Below are 14,385 nucleotides of genomic sequence, written 5' to 3'. Positions count from 1 at the left end.
ATTATTCTGTCTTTTCTTTTTTTTTTTTTTTGCAAAGTAATTTCTCTTAAGAGCTTAGAAGCTATTGGTATCTTTTTTTTTTTAACTGGAGTATAGTTGGTTTACAATGTTGTAGAACCTATTGATATCTTTAATAAAGGAATTTTTAAATAAAATTAAAAGTATATATGTATTTTTTAGAATAAGAAGCATCTTTATTATCTCACATAGAAAGCCAGAAGTAGGGCCACTTAAAGTTACTTGCTTCAATGGAAAGAACATTAAAAACTGAGATTTCTTCCATTTTTCTGCTGTGCCATCCTCAGTTTCATGGTTTCAGGATGGTAAAAGACGTTTCATGCACAGTGTATCACACAGCAATCCCCAAAGGCCAGAAAGAAGGCAAAAAGTACATCCCTTCCCTGTGTTCTTTTTTAAAATACATAAAACTTTTCCAGAAACATCCATTAGACTGCCCCTCATGGGACGTTGACTGGAATTGAATCTCATTTCTTTACTTACCTGGTGATGGAAGTCACTGTGATTGGTCTGAGTCTCACTAGTTTTCAGTGGAGTTGGGTGGACGTGTGTAGGGTGTTAGGAAATGTGTGTATAGGGGAGGGGCACCACTGGCCTGTGAGGATGCTCCGTGTCCCACCATGCATCAGACAGAGAGCATGTACACTTTTAAATGGTATGGAAATTAACTTGGCTCATGACTGTTTTTCTATGTAACAGAAGCAAGTTAGCCTCTTTGCAAGAAATTGAATTTAATGAGAATCCTATTGTTTTCTGAAGCTTTTCCCTCCTGCTTGAAACTAAAAACAAAACAAAACTTCTAGTGTGTTTGAGTATGATTTAAGTTTTGATTAATTTGAAATAAACGTGTATGTAAATCATACAAAGGGTGTTCTGTTCATCTTTAGGGATGTGGTAAAAACTCAGAAAGCCAGCATTCATTGAAGCACTTCAAGAGCTGGAGAGCAGAGTTACACTGTATTATAATTAGTCTGAGCACATGGATCATTTGGTAAGTTAGATTTTCTTAGTACTTGTGTTCACTATAAAAACTGTCTTTGAGTTTTATAAGGTATGATATTTAAAGATGATATACCAGCTTATACTTTTTAGCCTAAACACAACCTATGGAATCATTTAAGAAAATTAACAGTATCCATGAATATAAAATTTAAGTAAAAAATTTAGTCATCCCTGTAGTTTTCTTTAACACTTTCTTTGTACAGTAAAGAAAAATTGTTGCTAGTTGACTTTTTGGTAATGAACTTGCTAAATTAGAATGTCAGAGTTCTAGTGGAGGAAGGTACTTCAATCAGTCAAGCCAGTTGGCCATTCTCTGCAGGGGACAAGGAAAGCCTAGGCATAGATAGTTTGTAAAAACTTCTCAGGGGATTCTACTACTTAAGCCTGGTTGGGTACTAAGTCCAGTTCCCTCATTTAATATGTAAGGACACTGAGTATCATTTATTTACCTTTTTGTGGTTACAAAGTAAAGATCCAGGCACTAAAACAAGTCTTTTTGATTCTTTAGTCCCTTACCAGCATACCACACTGCTTCAGTGGTTTAACTGGACACTGTATTGAAAAGCTTTTCCTATATTTTACAGCAAAAATTTTCTCATGAATTTATAGACTCCTAGGGTTATTCAGATGAACTTTCAGGCGTTTTCAAGTTTTAAGACAAAAATATTTTAACTTTGTGCTTCATTTCAGGGTTCTAAAATTAATATAAGGATATTTTGGTTTGTAGGAGAGACCATCATCATATAATTTAATTCAGCCACAGGGTTGGATGCCTGCTTAATTTGTGTTTTTGTTGCTGGCCCCAAGTAATAAAATTGGGGTGAATGAGGAAAGAATTGCTAGAACTTAATATGTAAATGAAGCATTGGAGCCAAGGGAGAAGGGTATGATCCCACAGTGTGGCAGGTCAATAAACATTTCTCTGTAGTCTGAATAGAGCAGTGGTCTGCAGCGATAGGGTGTATCAGAATCACTGGGAGGCTTGTTGGAATAGATTGCTGGGTCTCAGGCTTAGAGATTCTGATTTACTAGTTCTGGGGTGGGGCCTGAGAAATTGCATTTCTAACAAGTTCCCAGGTGTTGCCAGTGCTGCTGGCCTGGGACCATAGTTTGAGGACCACTGAAGTAGAAAAAAATGGTGGGAGAATTGAGTGGCACCTGGTAAAATAGGTTCATCTCAAGTGAATCTGAATTGGAACGTCTGTTGTAGCTCTTAGGACCCCGATTATGGTATGAATCATGATTTAATTTCAGCAAAAAAGCCTTACCTAGCGTAATCAATTAGGGTTGTTTTAATTTAATTGTTTTTTAAATTTTATTTAAATTTATTTTAAAATTTTATTTTATATTTAATTGTAATTTTGCTTTCATAGTTATATAGAGTTACAAGGATGGTGAATTTATTGAGTTTTGTAAGATGGATTTGTGAGATTTATATTATACTGAAAATAATTTTAAGTCACATTTGGGGGTCCATAGAACTACTTCTCTTTCAAAGAAAGAAATTCAGGTTTGTCACATGCATTTATAGAAATTTAAAGATTGTGAATATGTAAGGTCATGTTGGTATAATGCATTACATTTACAAAACACTTTCAATATGGTCAAACACTGTTCTTATTTGATCATTGGATCTCATTAAGATGAGAATAGATAGAAGAAACCTTTATTAACTATATGCACTAATGAGTAAACTTAGTGGAGGGTAGTTTTCTGAAAAGGAATGTGCTTTTCAAAATCTCTTCTCTAACCCCCTCTTCACAAATAAACTCCAAACAAAATAAAACACCTCATCCAGTCTTCCCTGTCTCTGTAAGTGGAACCTCCATCGCTTGAATATTTAAGCCAGGAGCCTGGCAGTTGTTTTCTTCCCCTTTTTATCTTACTTTATTTTTCAACCTTTTAACAGAAGTAAACATATGGTATAATGAATTCCTCTATATCCACCACCCAGCTTTAAACACTATCTGCTCACAGGATATCTTGTTTCATCTAGACCAGGATTTCTCAGTCTCAATACTGTTGTCATTTGGGTTGATAGTTCTTTGTTGTGAGGGGGACTGTCCTGTGAGGGGACAGGATTAGCTCTGGCCTCTAACCACTGGGTGCCAGTAGCAGCTTTCCCAGTTGTGACAACCAAAAATGTTTCGCAATTCTGCCAAATGTCCCCTGGGGGACAAAATTGCTCCTGTTTGAGAATCACTGACATACCCACATCAGCTTCTCCCTTTCCTCTTCCTTATCTTTTATATCCAATTCGTTAACTGCTTCTACCTGAAAATATACGTCTGTTCATTTCTCTCCAGATCCACTGCATCTGCCCTGATCTCTCTCTATTCCTGATGCCATCCAATCTGACATGAGTCAGAGTGATGTTTTCAAAATGTAAATTGGATCTTATCACTCGCCTGCTTATTAAGCCTCTCGTGGCACTCCGTTCCACTTAGGATAAACTACCAAAACTCTAATTTGAATGCTAAGGCTCTGTATGAACCGTCCCCTGCTTATTTCTGTAGACTTATTTACCTCATTTCTCTTGCCTCACCCTATGTATCCCCCTTACCCCATGACTTAAAGACAAAAGTAGATAAATACCAACTTTATTACCTGATGTGCAAAATTATTGAAGATGCTTTCATAATATTTGCTTACATTGTATATTTTTTCAGGTGTTATGAGTGCGATGAAAAATTATCAACACATTGTAATAAGAAGGTTTTGGCTCAGATAGTTGATTTTCTCCAGAAACATGTTTCTAAAACACAAACAAGTAAGTTAATAGCAGTTGCTAAAGAAATTTGTATTGAAGTATGATATTTTATAATTCTTATAAAGAGATAATAAATTCATAAAGAGTACTTTGGATTTTACTGTGACCTCTCAGTACGAGTGCCATGAATTCTTAGGTAGCAGTTTTGTGATGTTATCTTGTGTTGTATTTACATAACTAATAATGAGAAGCTGGAGAGGATAGTGACTGGATTGTGGGCTTTTGAATCAAACAATGCTGAATTTGAATTTAGTTTCCACCTAAATTACCTACTGTCTGTGTGCCTTTGACTCCTTAGTTTCCTTATGTAAAAAATTAGTACGATAATTCTATCAAGTGGGAATGTTGTGAAGCTTAGGGATGTTTTCTAAAGATTTAGAAATAATGTGTGTAAAAATACTTGCATAGTCCCTGACACATTTATGAAATGATATCTGTTATATCATTGGAATACTGTTCTGACGCTAACTACCTGGAATTAGGCTAACCTTGCAGATTAAGGGCTCAGTTCCCCCAAAAGATTGCCCTTACTTCAGACACCATTCTCAAGCTAGGTGTTCTCAGGACGCCCCCCCCCCCCCCATTTCCGACCAACTGGCTACAGGGGTTCCCACTGTCCTCTTAATTCAATAATTTGCTAGAATGACTCAGAAAACACTGGAAAGTGCTATACTTACAATTACAGTTTCATTATAGCAACAACAACAAAAAGAAATAGAAATCAGGACTGGCCAAAAGAAAAGACATGTAAGGTGAGGTCTGGGAAGGTACCAAACATGAAACTTTTCTGTCTTCTTCCTGTGGGGTCAGGATGCCTCACCTTCTCAGCACATTGATGTGTAACAATACACACAGACTGTTGTTAACCAGGGAAGCTCACTGGAGTTTTGGTGTCTAGCATTTTTATTAGGGTTTCATTGCATAGGCATGGCTGATTGAATCATTGGCCACATGATGTAACTCAGTCTCCAGGATCCCAACCCTCTAATCACACGTTTGGTCTTTCTGGCATGGCTGGCTCCCATCCTGAGTCATCTCATTCGCATACATTGTCTAAGGTCCCACAATGAATAAAAAAATACTTTGTTAACATAAACTACCAAGTGTGGTCTGAGGGGCCCACCATGAGTAAAACAGACACTCCTGTCACTCTGGAAATCCAAGGATTTAGAGGGGGCTTCTCAGGAACCTGGGACAAAAGACAGCCAAATCCTTTATTATACAATAGTAACGTATTATATATTGTACTTTGTTGTCTAACATATAAGCAGTATATAATACACATTAATATAAATTACGAATATATAGGGAAGGAGTTTCTTCATTCAAAAATATTAAGTACCTACCACATGCCATGCTTTATGCTTTATTTGATATGTAGTGGTAAAGCAAAAATAGTTTTTATGTTGCCCTCATGAAGTTTAGAGCATAGTGGGAGAGACAGACAGAAACATAACACATATGTAACTTTGATAAGTGCTACAAAGGAAAAGAACAGATTGCAGTGATAAGTAATAATCTCAAGGTCATAGTGATCAAGAAAGGCCAATATGGCTGGAGTGTGGTTTGCTGGGAGAAAGCAGAATGTGGTAAAGTTAAGATGTAGGTGGGCAGGTCATGAAGGATACTGTAAGGAATTCCATGGTAAAGAATTTTTATTTTATTGGAAGTGTAATGGAAGCTATTAAAGTGTTTTAAGCAGAAGAGTAATAGTCATTTCATCTTTTTAAAAATAAAGATAACTCTACCAAATGGAGAATAGACTGTTGTGGGTTAAGATTGGAGGTGGGGAGATCCTTAAGGAGGTAAAAGGAGGTTATTGTGGTAGGGCGGGTGAGAGATGAGTAGGGGTTCTGGTGGAGAGTGGGTGGACTCTCTGGTGTCCACTCTCTGGTGGAGAGTGGTGTAATGAGTGAGGGAAAGCAGGAGGAATCAAGTACATACCTCAGGATTTTGATTAACTAGGTGAATGGGAATAAATGGCCATGGTAATTTGGAAATGCTTTTAGAGCAGGAATTGAACTGCTTAGTAGGTGGCATCAGAAACTGAAAAATTATATAGAAATATAGTTTTCAGCTGTATTTTCTGTAGCTCAATATAGAATGATTTTTGGTAGCTGTTGCTCTGAGACAGTAATGATGAAGACATTGGAGGAGGAACTAGAGGAGGTAAACTCAGGTTCTTTGACAGCAGAAGAAATGATTAATTTTATCACTCATTCATTGGAAAATATGGTGGTTATAGGCATTTAATACTTATAGAACAGAGGTTGGTCTTAATGCTGTCTCCTGAAAGCTGCCCATTAGTTTTTTTGGCCATAAGAAGAAATGTAGGGGGCTTCCCTTGTGGCGCAGTGGTTAAGAATCCGCCTGCCAATGCAGGGGACACGGGTTCGAGCCCTGGTCCAGGAAGATCCCACATGCCGCAGGGGCAACTAAGCCTGTGTGCCACAACTACTGAGCCTGCGCTCTAGAGCCCGTGAGCCACAACTACTGAGCCCATGTGCCACAACTACTGAAGCCCACACGCCTAGAGCCCATGCTCTGCAACAAGAGAAGCCACTGCAATGAGAAGCCGACACACTGCAACGAAGAGTAGCCCCCGCTCGCCGCAACTAGAGAAAGCCCGCGTGCAGCAACAAAGACCCAACACAGCCAAAAATAAAATTAAAATAAATTTTTAAAAAAAAGAAGAAGAAATGTAGGGATATGATGGCAAGGGTGGCAAAAGTACAACTGTAGAAGTTATTTTCTCTGGATTTTTTACGTTAGAGGTTCCTTGAGGTTAAGAACAAAGCCAGTCTGATTCCATTCAGTTTTACAGATTTCTTGAATATTTATTATCACAAAGGATGTAAGGTAGGGAGTGTGGAATGGTATGGGAGAAAAACCACGGGCTTTGAGTCAGGGGAGTCTGGCATTCAAATTTGACTCTTTCAATCACTAGCTCTGTGACCTGGGGCATATTACAGTTTGTCTGATCCTCATTTTCCTCAGCACTTTCTCCCTCTTTCCCATGGGAAGAGAGATTGATAAGACCTTTCCTAAAGAAGTTTAAAAAAGGTGTGAGATTTAAAAAATGATGTAAGTCGAAAAGAATTTGTATTTTGAGTGATGTTCAGAGTCCTTCAAATATTCAAAGAGGGATGCAGTGTTCAATTGAAAGGAACTCAAAAGGAATCGTGGAGGAGCTGGCTTCCAAACCGACCCTTAAAGGATGAACTTGAGTAGGTAGAGAGGAGAGAAGAAATCATTTCAGGTTCCGGGAAGGAAACACCAATGGAAGCTTTAATTGTGTTTATGCAACCATGGGTAGCACCTGGAATGGGGGAAACAGGTTCTTGAAGGAGTTTGAGAGTGTGTAGAGCCTTTAAAGTTAGGGTGAGACAGGGCTTACCTGGTGGCGCAGTGGTTGGGAGTCCGCCTGCTGACGCAGGGGACGCGGGTTCATGCCCCGGTCCGGGAGAATCCCGCGTGCCGCGGAGCGGCTGGGCCCGTGAGCCATGGCCGCTGAGCCTGCGCGTCTGGAGCTTGTGCTCCGCAGCGGGAGAGGCCACAGCGGTGAGAAGCCCACGTACTGCAAGAAAAAAAAGTTAGGGTGAGACATAGTTCTGAATCCAGGGTTTCCAGAAGTTCTAGGGCAAAATGTTAGTATCTTTGTGTTCCAAGTTACAGCAGCTCTCAGGCAAGTTTGACTTAAAATAATATCCCTTGGTATTTTAGAAGTAAGTTTTTTGGGATAGTAATATTTTTATAAGATACTTTACAAATCAAATATGAAAGTTGCTATTGAGGTTTGTAAGAATGCTGGATATGATTATATAGCTATTTTAAATGATAATCGAGAAGATTGTAGAAATGTAAAAATGTCTGTATATGGTAATTCAGAAAGACTATGAAACTGTATATATTGTTTTCAAATCGCAGGATGAGAGTGATTTAAATGGAGCCTTTTTATATTTTGCATTAAGTAAAAATAACTACTGAGAGGAAAGCCTGTACCTGTACCTTAAACATGTTTTTAAGTTGTACGATGCCTGGGCTAATTTCACGTCTGATATATCTAATTCAGCTTCTCTGCTCAGTGAATCTCAACTTTTGTTCCCAGTAGCCCCTTTAGACTCTTAAAAAATTATTGAGGACTTAAAGAGCTTTGGTTAGGTAGGGTATATCTATTAATATTTATCATATTAGAAATTAAATATAAAAAATTAGAATATTTATTAATTTACTGAAAAATACCTGTAATTCCATTACATGTTAACACAAATAACATATTTTTAGAAAAGATAACGGTTTCCAAAACAACACAAACCTAATGAGTGGCATTGTTTTACATTTTTCCAAATCTCTTGAACGTCTGGCTTAATAGAAACAGCTGGATTCTCATATCTACTTCTGCATTCAGTCTGTTCTGATATCACATGGCCTGTAGCCTCTGTAAAACTGCTTTGTATAATTGAGAATGAACAAAAGTAAGAAAACCAAATAACATCTTGGGCTTATTATGAAAATATCTTGGAGCTTAAGGACACCCAAAAGGGGGGGCTTGTCTTCAGATACACTTTGAGAACTGCTAAACTAGCACATTTCTGTCTTTATAGTTTCTGTCTTCAGTCTTTCTTGCCCTAAGGCTCAGCTCAGATCCTACTTCAGTGACACTTTCCCAATCCTTTGTTTTATCTCTTCTTCTATGTAGCATACTTTAGAATCTTAACACTTGATTTTGTGGCGTTCAGCTTTCATATGTATCTGTATCTTGTTTATAAAACTGTACATGCCTTGAGGATTGTACCCTGGCCTATATTCTTTTTGATTCTCATATGACTAGGTAGTAAATACTGCTGAATTGAACTGAACTAGCATGTGAGCAGTTTTTACTGAGGAAGTAGATACGCTTTGCATTTTCACCAAAACACCCCTGAATATTATCAAATTATTTTATTTATTCATTCAGTCTATGAATATACTTGAGTTTCTACCTTGTGCCAGACACTGTGCTAGATATTGGAGATACGGTGGTGAATGAGACAGATCTATTTCTCAGTTCCTGCCATTATTGATCTTTTGGTTAGTGAGGGATATTGACAAATCACAATTATAATTGCTGTTTAAATAGTGCTGTGAGGAGCAAGAACAGGGGCCTGTGAGAGCACTTTGGAGTAGTATCTGATCTGGACTAGAGGATCCAGGAAGGTTTTACTGAGAGGAAGAGATTTCTAAGCTGGAATCTGAAGGATAGCTAGATGTTAGGTAGGCAGAGAGGGAAGGGGTGTGTGCTCCAGGCAGAGGAGATGGCCCATAGATGAGGGAGCCTGATACGTTCAGGGGACTGTATAGAGCTGCAGGGTTGAGTTTTGTGATGATGGCGGGGTGGTGAGAGGTGAGACTCTGGAGGTAAGTAGAAGCAGCTATTGAAGGGCCTTGTAAGTTTAGAGTTTATCCTGGAGGCAATGAAGAGCCACTTATAGGTTCTAAGAGGAGAAGTGGATGATCAGTTTTGTATTTCAGAAAGATCACTTACTGTACTATGGAGGTACACAGGAATGCCTTAATATGTATACCTGCCCATTCATATGTCAATATCAATTTATTATATGACCAAATAAAGATTTCTAAGGCTAATGGTTAACTAAGAGTTAGTGGAATTTTGAGAACAAACATTTGAGGTAATTCTTAGTTGGTTCCAAAGTAGACAAGTAGTGGAATAGCAAGTTTTTCCTTTTTACTCTTTAAAGATTAAACTTCTTTTCAGCTGTAGAAATGGGCAAATTACATTAATACTACATGACTGGTTTAGGTAATTGCATTAAGCAGTTGAGGGAATCCCAGTGCTGGTTCCCAGAAGAATGCTTACAGCTGTGTAGATGCCACATCTGATGCTAGGATTTGCTTTAAAAAAAATAATCTCGCCACACTCTCCCCCTCAAACATATACAAGAAAACTAAAAACAACAAATAAAATCCCCGTATAACGAAAAGGTCATATAACACAAGATTGAAAAAGAGCAAGAAAACTTTCTTGTGAGACCCACCCAGAAATATGTGTTGTTAAAAGTGGGCCAATATTCTCTGAAGGGCTTATTTCTCACTTTGGTAGTCTAGTAAATGTCATGCAAGTGTTCTACAAACACTTATAGAATACGGGAATTCCTGTTGAAATTATATCATTGAATATTGGTTTGCTATGTGTGAACTAGACAGATGATAGATAATCCCACATTCTTTTCTAAACCAAGAAATTTGGCCCATAATTTTAATACTGGTGGGATGCCATTTTCAAAGAACTTAAAGAGAGCATAAAATATTATATTCTGTTAAATTCATCAAGCTTATGCTCTTGGTATAAAAAGCCATGTTATGTTGGTTCTTTTGGTTTTATTAAGTATAAGTTTGCTGTATCTTTTTTTTTTTTTTTTTTTTTTTCCGGTACGCGGGCCTCTCACTGTTGTGGCCTCTCCCGTTGCGGAACACAGGCTCCGGACGCGCAGGCTCAGCGGCCATGGCTCACGGGCCTAGGCGCTCCGCGGCACGTGGGATCTTCCCGGACCGGGGCACGAACCCATGTCCCCTGCATCGGCAGGCGGACTCTCAACCACTGCACCACCAGGGAAGCCCTGCTGTATCTTTTTGAAATAAGAAAGTATGGTACATTTGGGATCTGAAATAATGTATCTGAGAATAAATAATATTGTACCCTTTTACAGTAACAGTTTGTAATGTAATACTTTGACTTTTCTTTATAAAGTAATACATTTTGTTATTTCCATATATAAAAGGGGTTAGGGACAAAAAATGTTGAACACTTCAAAAACAATTTGTTTTACCTGTAGGGATGTAAATCTATGGTTCCTCATCCGAACTACAGAACACAGAGTTACTTGAATGACTGTTTTCTCAGTTCCCCCCCAAAATGGCACTAACTTGTGGATATATATAGGGAGAAGTTAATTGGGTACAGTGGGTACCTATGGCATTAGGGCTTAATTTTTTTTGACGAACCCTTTGAGAAGGGCTACTATAAACTTTAATAAAACTGTAAATTCGGGCTTCCCTGGTGGCGCAGTGGTTGAGAGTCTGCCTGCCGATGCAGGGGACGCGTGTCCGTGACCCGGTCCGGGAAGATCCCACATGCAGCGGAGCGGCTGGGCCTGTGAGCCATGGCCGCTGAGCCTGCGCGTCCGGAGCCTGTTGCTCCGCAACGGGAGAGGCCACAACAGTGAGAGGCCCGCGTACCGCAAAGAAAACAAAAACAAACTGTAAATTCACACACCAAAAGCATCCAGCAATTGATTACATCCAGCTTTTGCTTAAAAGAAGTGGTCTTTTCTTTCATATCACTACTAGCATTTCATTAGTGTCTTAACTTGTCACACGTATTAACCTTATCATCCATTGTTATACAGACAGATAGCAGATTATAAGGGTTAAGTGTGTGGATTCCGAACCCAGACTACCTGGGTTTAAATCTACTCCCTACACATAGCTGTGTGCCTTCGTTTGATCATCATCTTTACAGTGGGGAAAGTTATCGGAGGAGATGATGCTCTCAGACTTTTTCTTTAAATAAGCAAACTGCAAAATAGGTTTGCTTTCCCCGTGCCTATGAGAAACTTGGGATGTACCAGTGTTCCGTTTCCGGTTTAACCAAGGCAATTCACAAATACTTATACCTTTGAGAAAAGAGAGACATTTAATATTACTTGGCAACAAATCCACTATTGGTTGTTTTCAGTTTTCTCCAAGATGAGCAAAGCTGCATCTCTGTGTACTTATTCTTCTGTTTCTGTAGGTTAAATTTTTTGGAATTTCTGGCCAATTTATAAACATCTTAAATTTTGATTACTGTTGTTTAGCTGCCCTCCAGAAAGATTATACAAAGGGTATAGTTGACAAGAATACTTGTTTTTCCATGTTTAACTTTGTTTATAGTTTTTAGGTTTTTTGGTTTGGTTTTGGGGGGGCAGTAATGAAGTTTTTAGTGTCATTGTTGCCAAGTCCATCAGTCTTTTCTGTAATGGTTTTTTAGCCGTTGGGGTCATGCTTTGAAAGTCTTTTGTACTCCACGTTTATAAAGATATTCACCCATAGTTTTCTGGTACATTCAGGGGTTTTTAAATTTATAACTTAATATCTTTAAACTTGGTTTAAAAAAATAATTAGAGGATCTTTGTGTTGGAGTCGTTTTTATGGTAGAAAAATTTGAGGTACTTAAGGTTACTTTTTAGATATTAGATAGACTTAGTCTTAGCCAAGTGTGGAAACAGTGTTTTTCTTCTCTTTATTTTGGCTTTGCTGGTGCTTCAGCCAGTTTTCTGTCTTATAATACTTGAGTTATGTACAAAGCCCATCAGGTCTGCTCAATTAACCAGCTACTCTTTGAGTACTCAGATTATAGGCTTAAAGATATATATAAGACCTATAAAAGACCTATAAAAAGATAGGGATATAAAAGACCTATAAAAAATTTATCTAGAATGCCTGAAGTTTCCTCTTAATCTTCTTTGCATTCTGGGGTCTATGTTATTTTATTACATAAGTGCAATACTTGATGACAGTGTTGGTAATATAAAGGAGATAAGTAAGGTGAGATAATGATATATATATTTATATATTTTATTATAAATATATCTTACATATATTATATTTATATATGTGATATATATTATTAATAACCTTCTAACCCCGAAATTCTGTGAAGATTCTTTTTAATTACAGGCATTTCATGGGTTCAGGTAAAACTTGAGGAAAACAAAACAAATGATCAAAATTTTGTATAGTTTATCTTTTTTGTTATTGCTGTAGCAGCTTTGTCCTTTTAATTATATCATACTTCAAAACATCTTGAAGTTCAGTCCTTAGTGCATTCATTCTGTGTTTGTAAAGGAAGAGTTCTTAAAGTGAATATGATCTAAAATCACTGCCATATTAAGAAAGCTTTGCTGTCTCTAAAGACAAAATGATCAATAATTATTCTTCATTGGAAGTAATAAATTGCATTTTATTAAAACACATACCTGTTTGTAGGTCAGATAATTGAGAGACTGATTCAAACATGCTTGTTTTAAACTAGAATCTTAAACTCTCAGCTGACAGTTTCTTAGTGAGCAAATGTACATAAATACTTAGTTTCTAAAAGTTTTACCAAGGTGTTATCATGAATGTAAGGCTTAATATCTCTATGCTGTTCTATATGTCCTTATACTCTAGTCATAAATCATAGGCAATTAGTTATAAATAATTACAGATAGTGGTTCATATAGTACCTGGTACACAGTGGACATTTGATAAATCAATTTTATTTGAGTTGTTACATTTTATAAACATGCTACTTAGTATTAAGAAAATGAAAAAATTGCACTTTAAGATACATATAAATAGTTCTTAGAAAATGTCATTCTATTTTCTAGTTATATTATCTGATTTATTTAATGTTCAAGTCTAATAGCATAATTAATTTTGAGCATATTCTCACAGACTTAATAAATGTAAAAGTCAACAAACAGACCCTTGCCACTTGTGTGAAGTGGCTATTTAACCATGAAATAAACTATTTTTATTGCCATTGCCCCGTGGATATGTTCTTTCTGGCAGTGCTGTCCATATTTGGTGGCTATATGCATGGAGAGCCAGGTGGTGCTGAAAAGCATCGCACAGTGAAGCGTGGATATATCTAGGTTTGACATTTGTCATCCCTTACTGCTGCAGGGAAGGGTAAAATCTGTTTTTCCATATGCTTACACTTTTTTTGCCTGCAGTTTTGACCAGATGGTCTTATGAACATTGTTTACTTTAGGATGCTATCCCAGATGTTTTGAAAACTGATGGGTAAATGTGGTACACAGATACATAAATCATTTGCATATTATGGTTTAAAAAATGCTATTTGGTCTTATAAGACTAAAATATAATTTATTTCTGGAAGTATTTTTCCAAGTGAATAATAAATATATATTTATGATATATATTTATATATAGTTAATATAATCTATATAATTTATTTTCCCCAACGACTCTGTTTTCATATTAATAAGCTAAAAAATATTATGGCAACATTTATTAAGGATGTTAACGAAAGGAAATACTTTTGAGAAGGCATGTTTGTTTGTGGTTGCATATACTCAAATCTGTAAGAATCTTTCCTGCTAGTTTTTGTAATTCTTCTCATTGTGCATAAATCACTGAAGAGAAATTACCTGGCAAAATGACAACGGATTTATAATCAAAAGATTATCATTATAACCTTGGGCAAATCACTTAACCTGTTGGAAACTGAGTTTTGTTAGCGTAATATCAGAGTAACAGCCTTGCCCCAAAAGATGGAGCACTGCTTGGATTTAATTACTCTTTCATCTTAAATCTCTTAAAAATCACTGTGAAACCATCTAGTGGCAACAGCTATAATGTGAGCCCGAAACCGGCTAATTCTGGGCTTTAGTTAGAATCTCAGATATAATTAAGAGGTGGATTGCTCTCGTTTGCAAACCCAGCCAGGATCTGTATGGAGCTTCCTCTTGTTTGTGTAGTGCTTCTCACGCACTGGCTGGCTTTTTTCATTTGCTTTTACATTCCCTTGTAGGTTTGAAGACTGTCTG

At 37.2% G+C, this 14,385-nt stretch overlaps 1 protein-coding gene across 7 annotated transcripts in view; it reads left to right on the top strand.

The window, feature by feature from the left end:
* USP45 (ubiquitin specific peptidase 45) overlaps positions 1-14,385 on the top strand; it is a 63,395-nt gene that overhangs the window by 7,180 nt on the left and 41,830 nt on the right. For all 7 annotated transcript variants that reach the window (XR_013830705.1, XM_079938715.1, XM_079938713.1 and 4 more), the window contains 2 exons: positions 906-1,009; positions 3,690-3,790. Coding sequence is in view for 6 of the 7 variants with exons in the window: in XM_079938715.1 (XP_079794841.1) it covers positions 906-1,009; positions 3,690-3,790 (205 nt within the window). In the remaining variant the exon portion in view is untranslated. The remainder of the gene's footprint in view (positions 1-905; positions 1,010-3,689; positions 3,791-14,385) is intronic.

This window comes from Stenella coeruleoalba (genome assembly GCF_951394435.1).
Source record: "Stenella coeruleoalba genome assembly, chromosome: 12".
NCBI lineage: Eukaryota > Metazoa > Chordata > Mammalia > Artiodactyla > Delphinidae > Stenella > Stenella coeruleoalba.
Note: the sequence above shows the minus strand (reverse complement) of the source record. Positions and strands in the feature narration are given on the sequence as shown.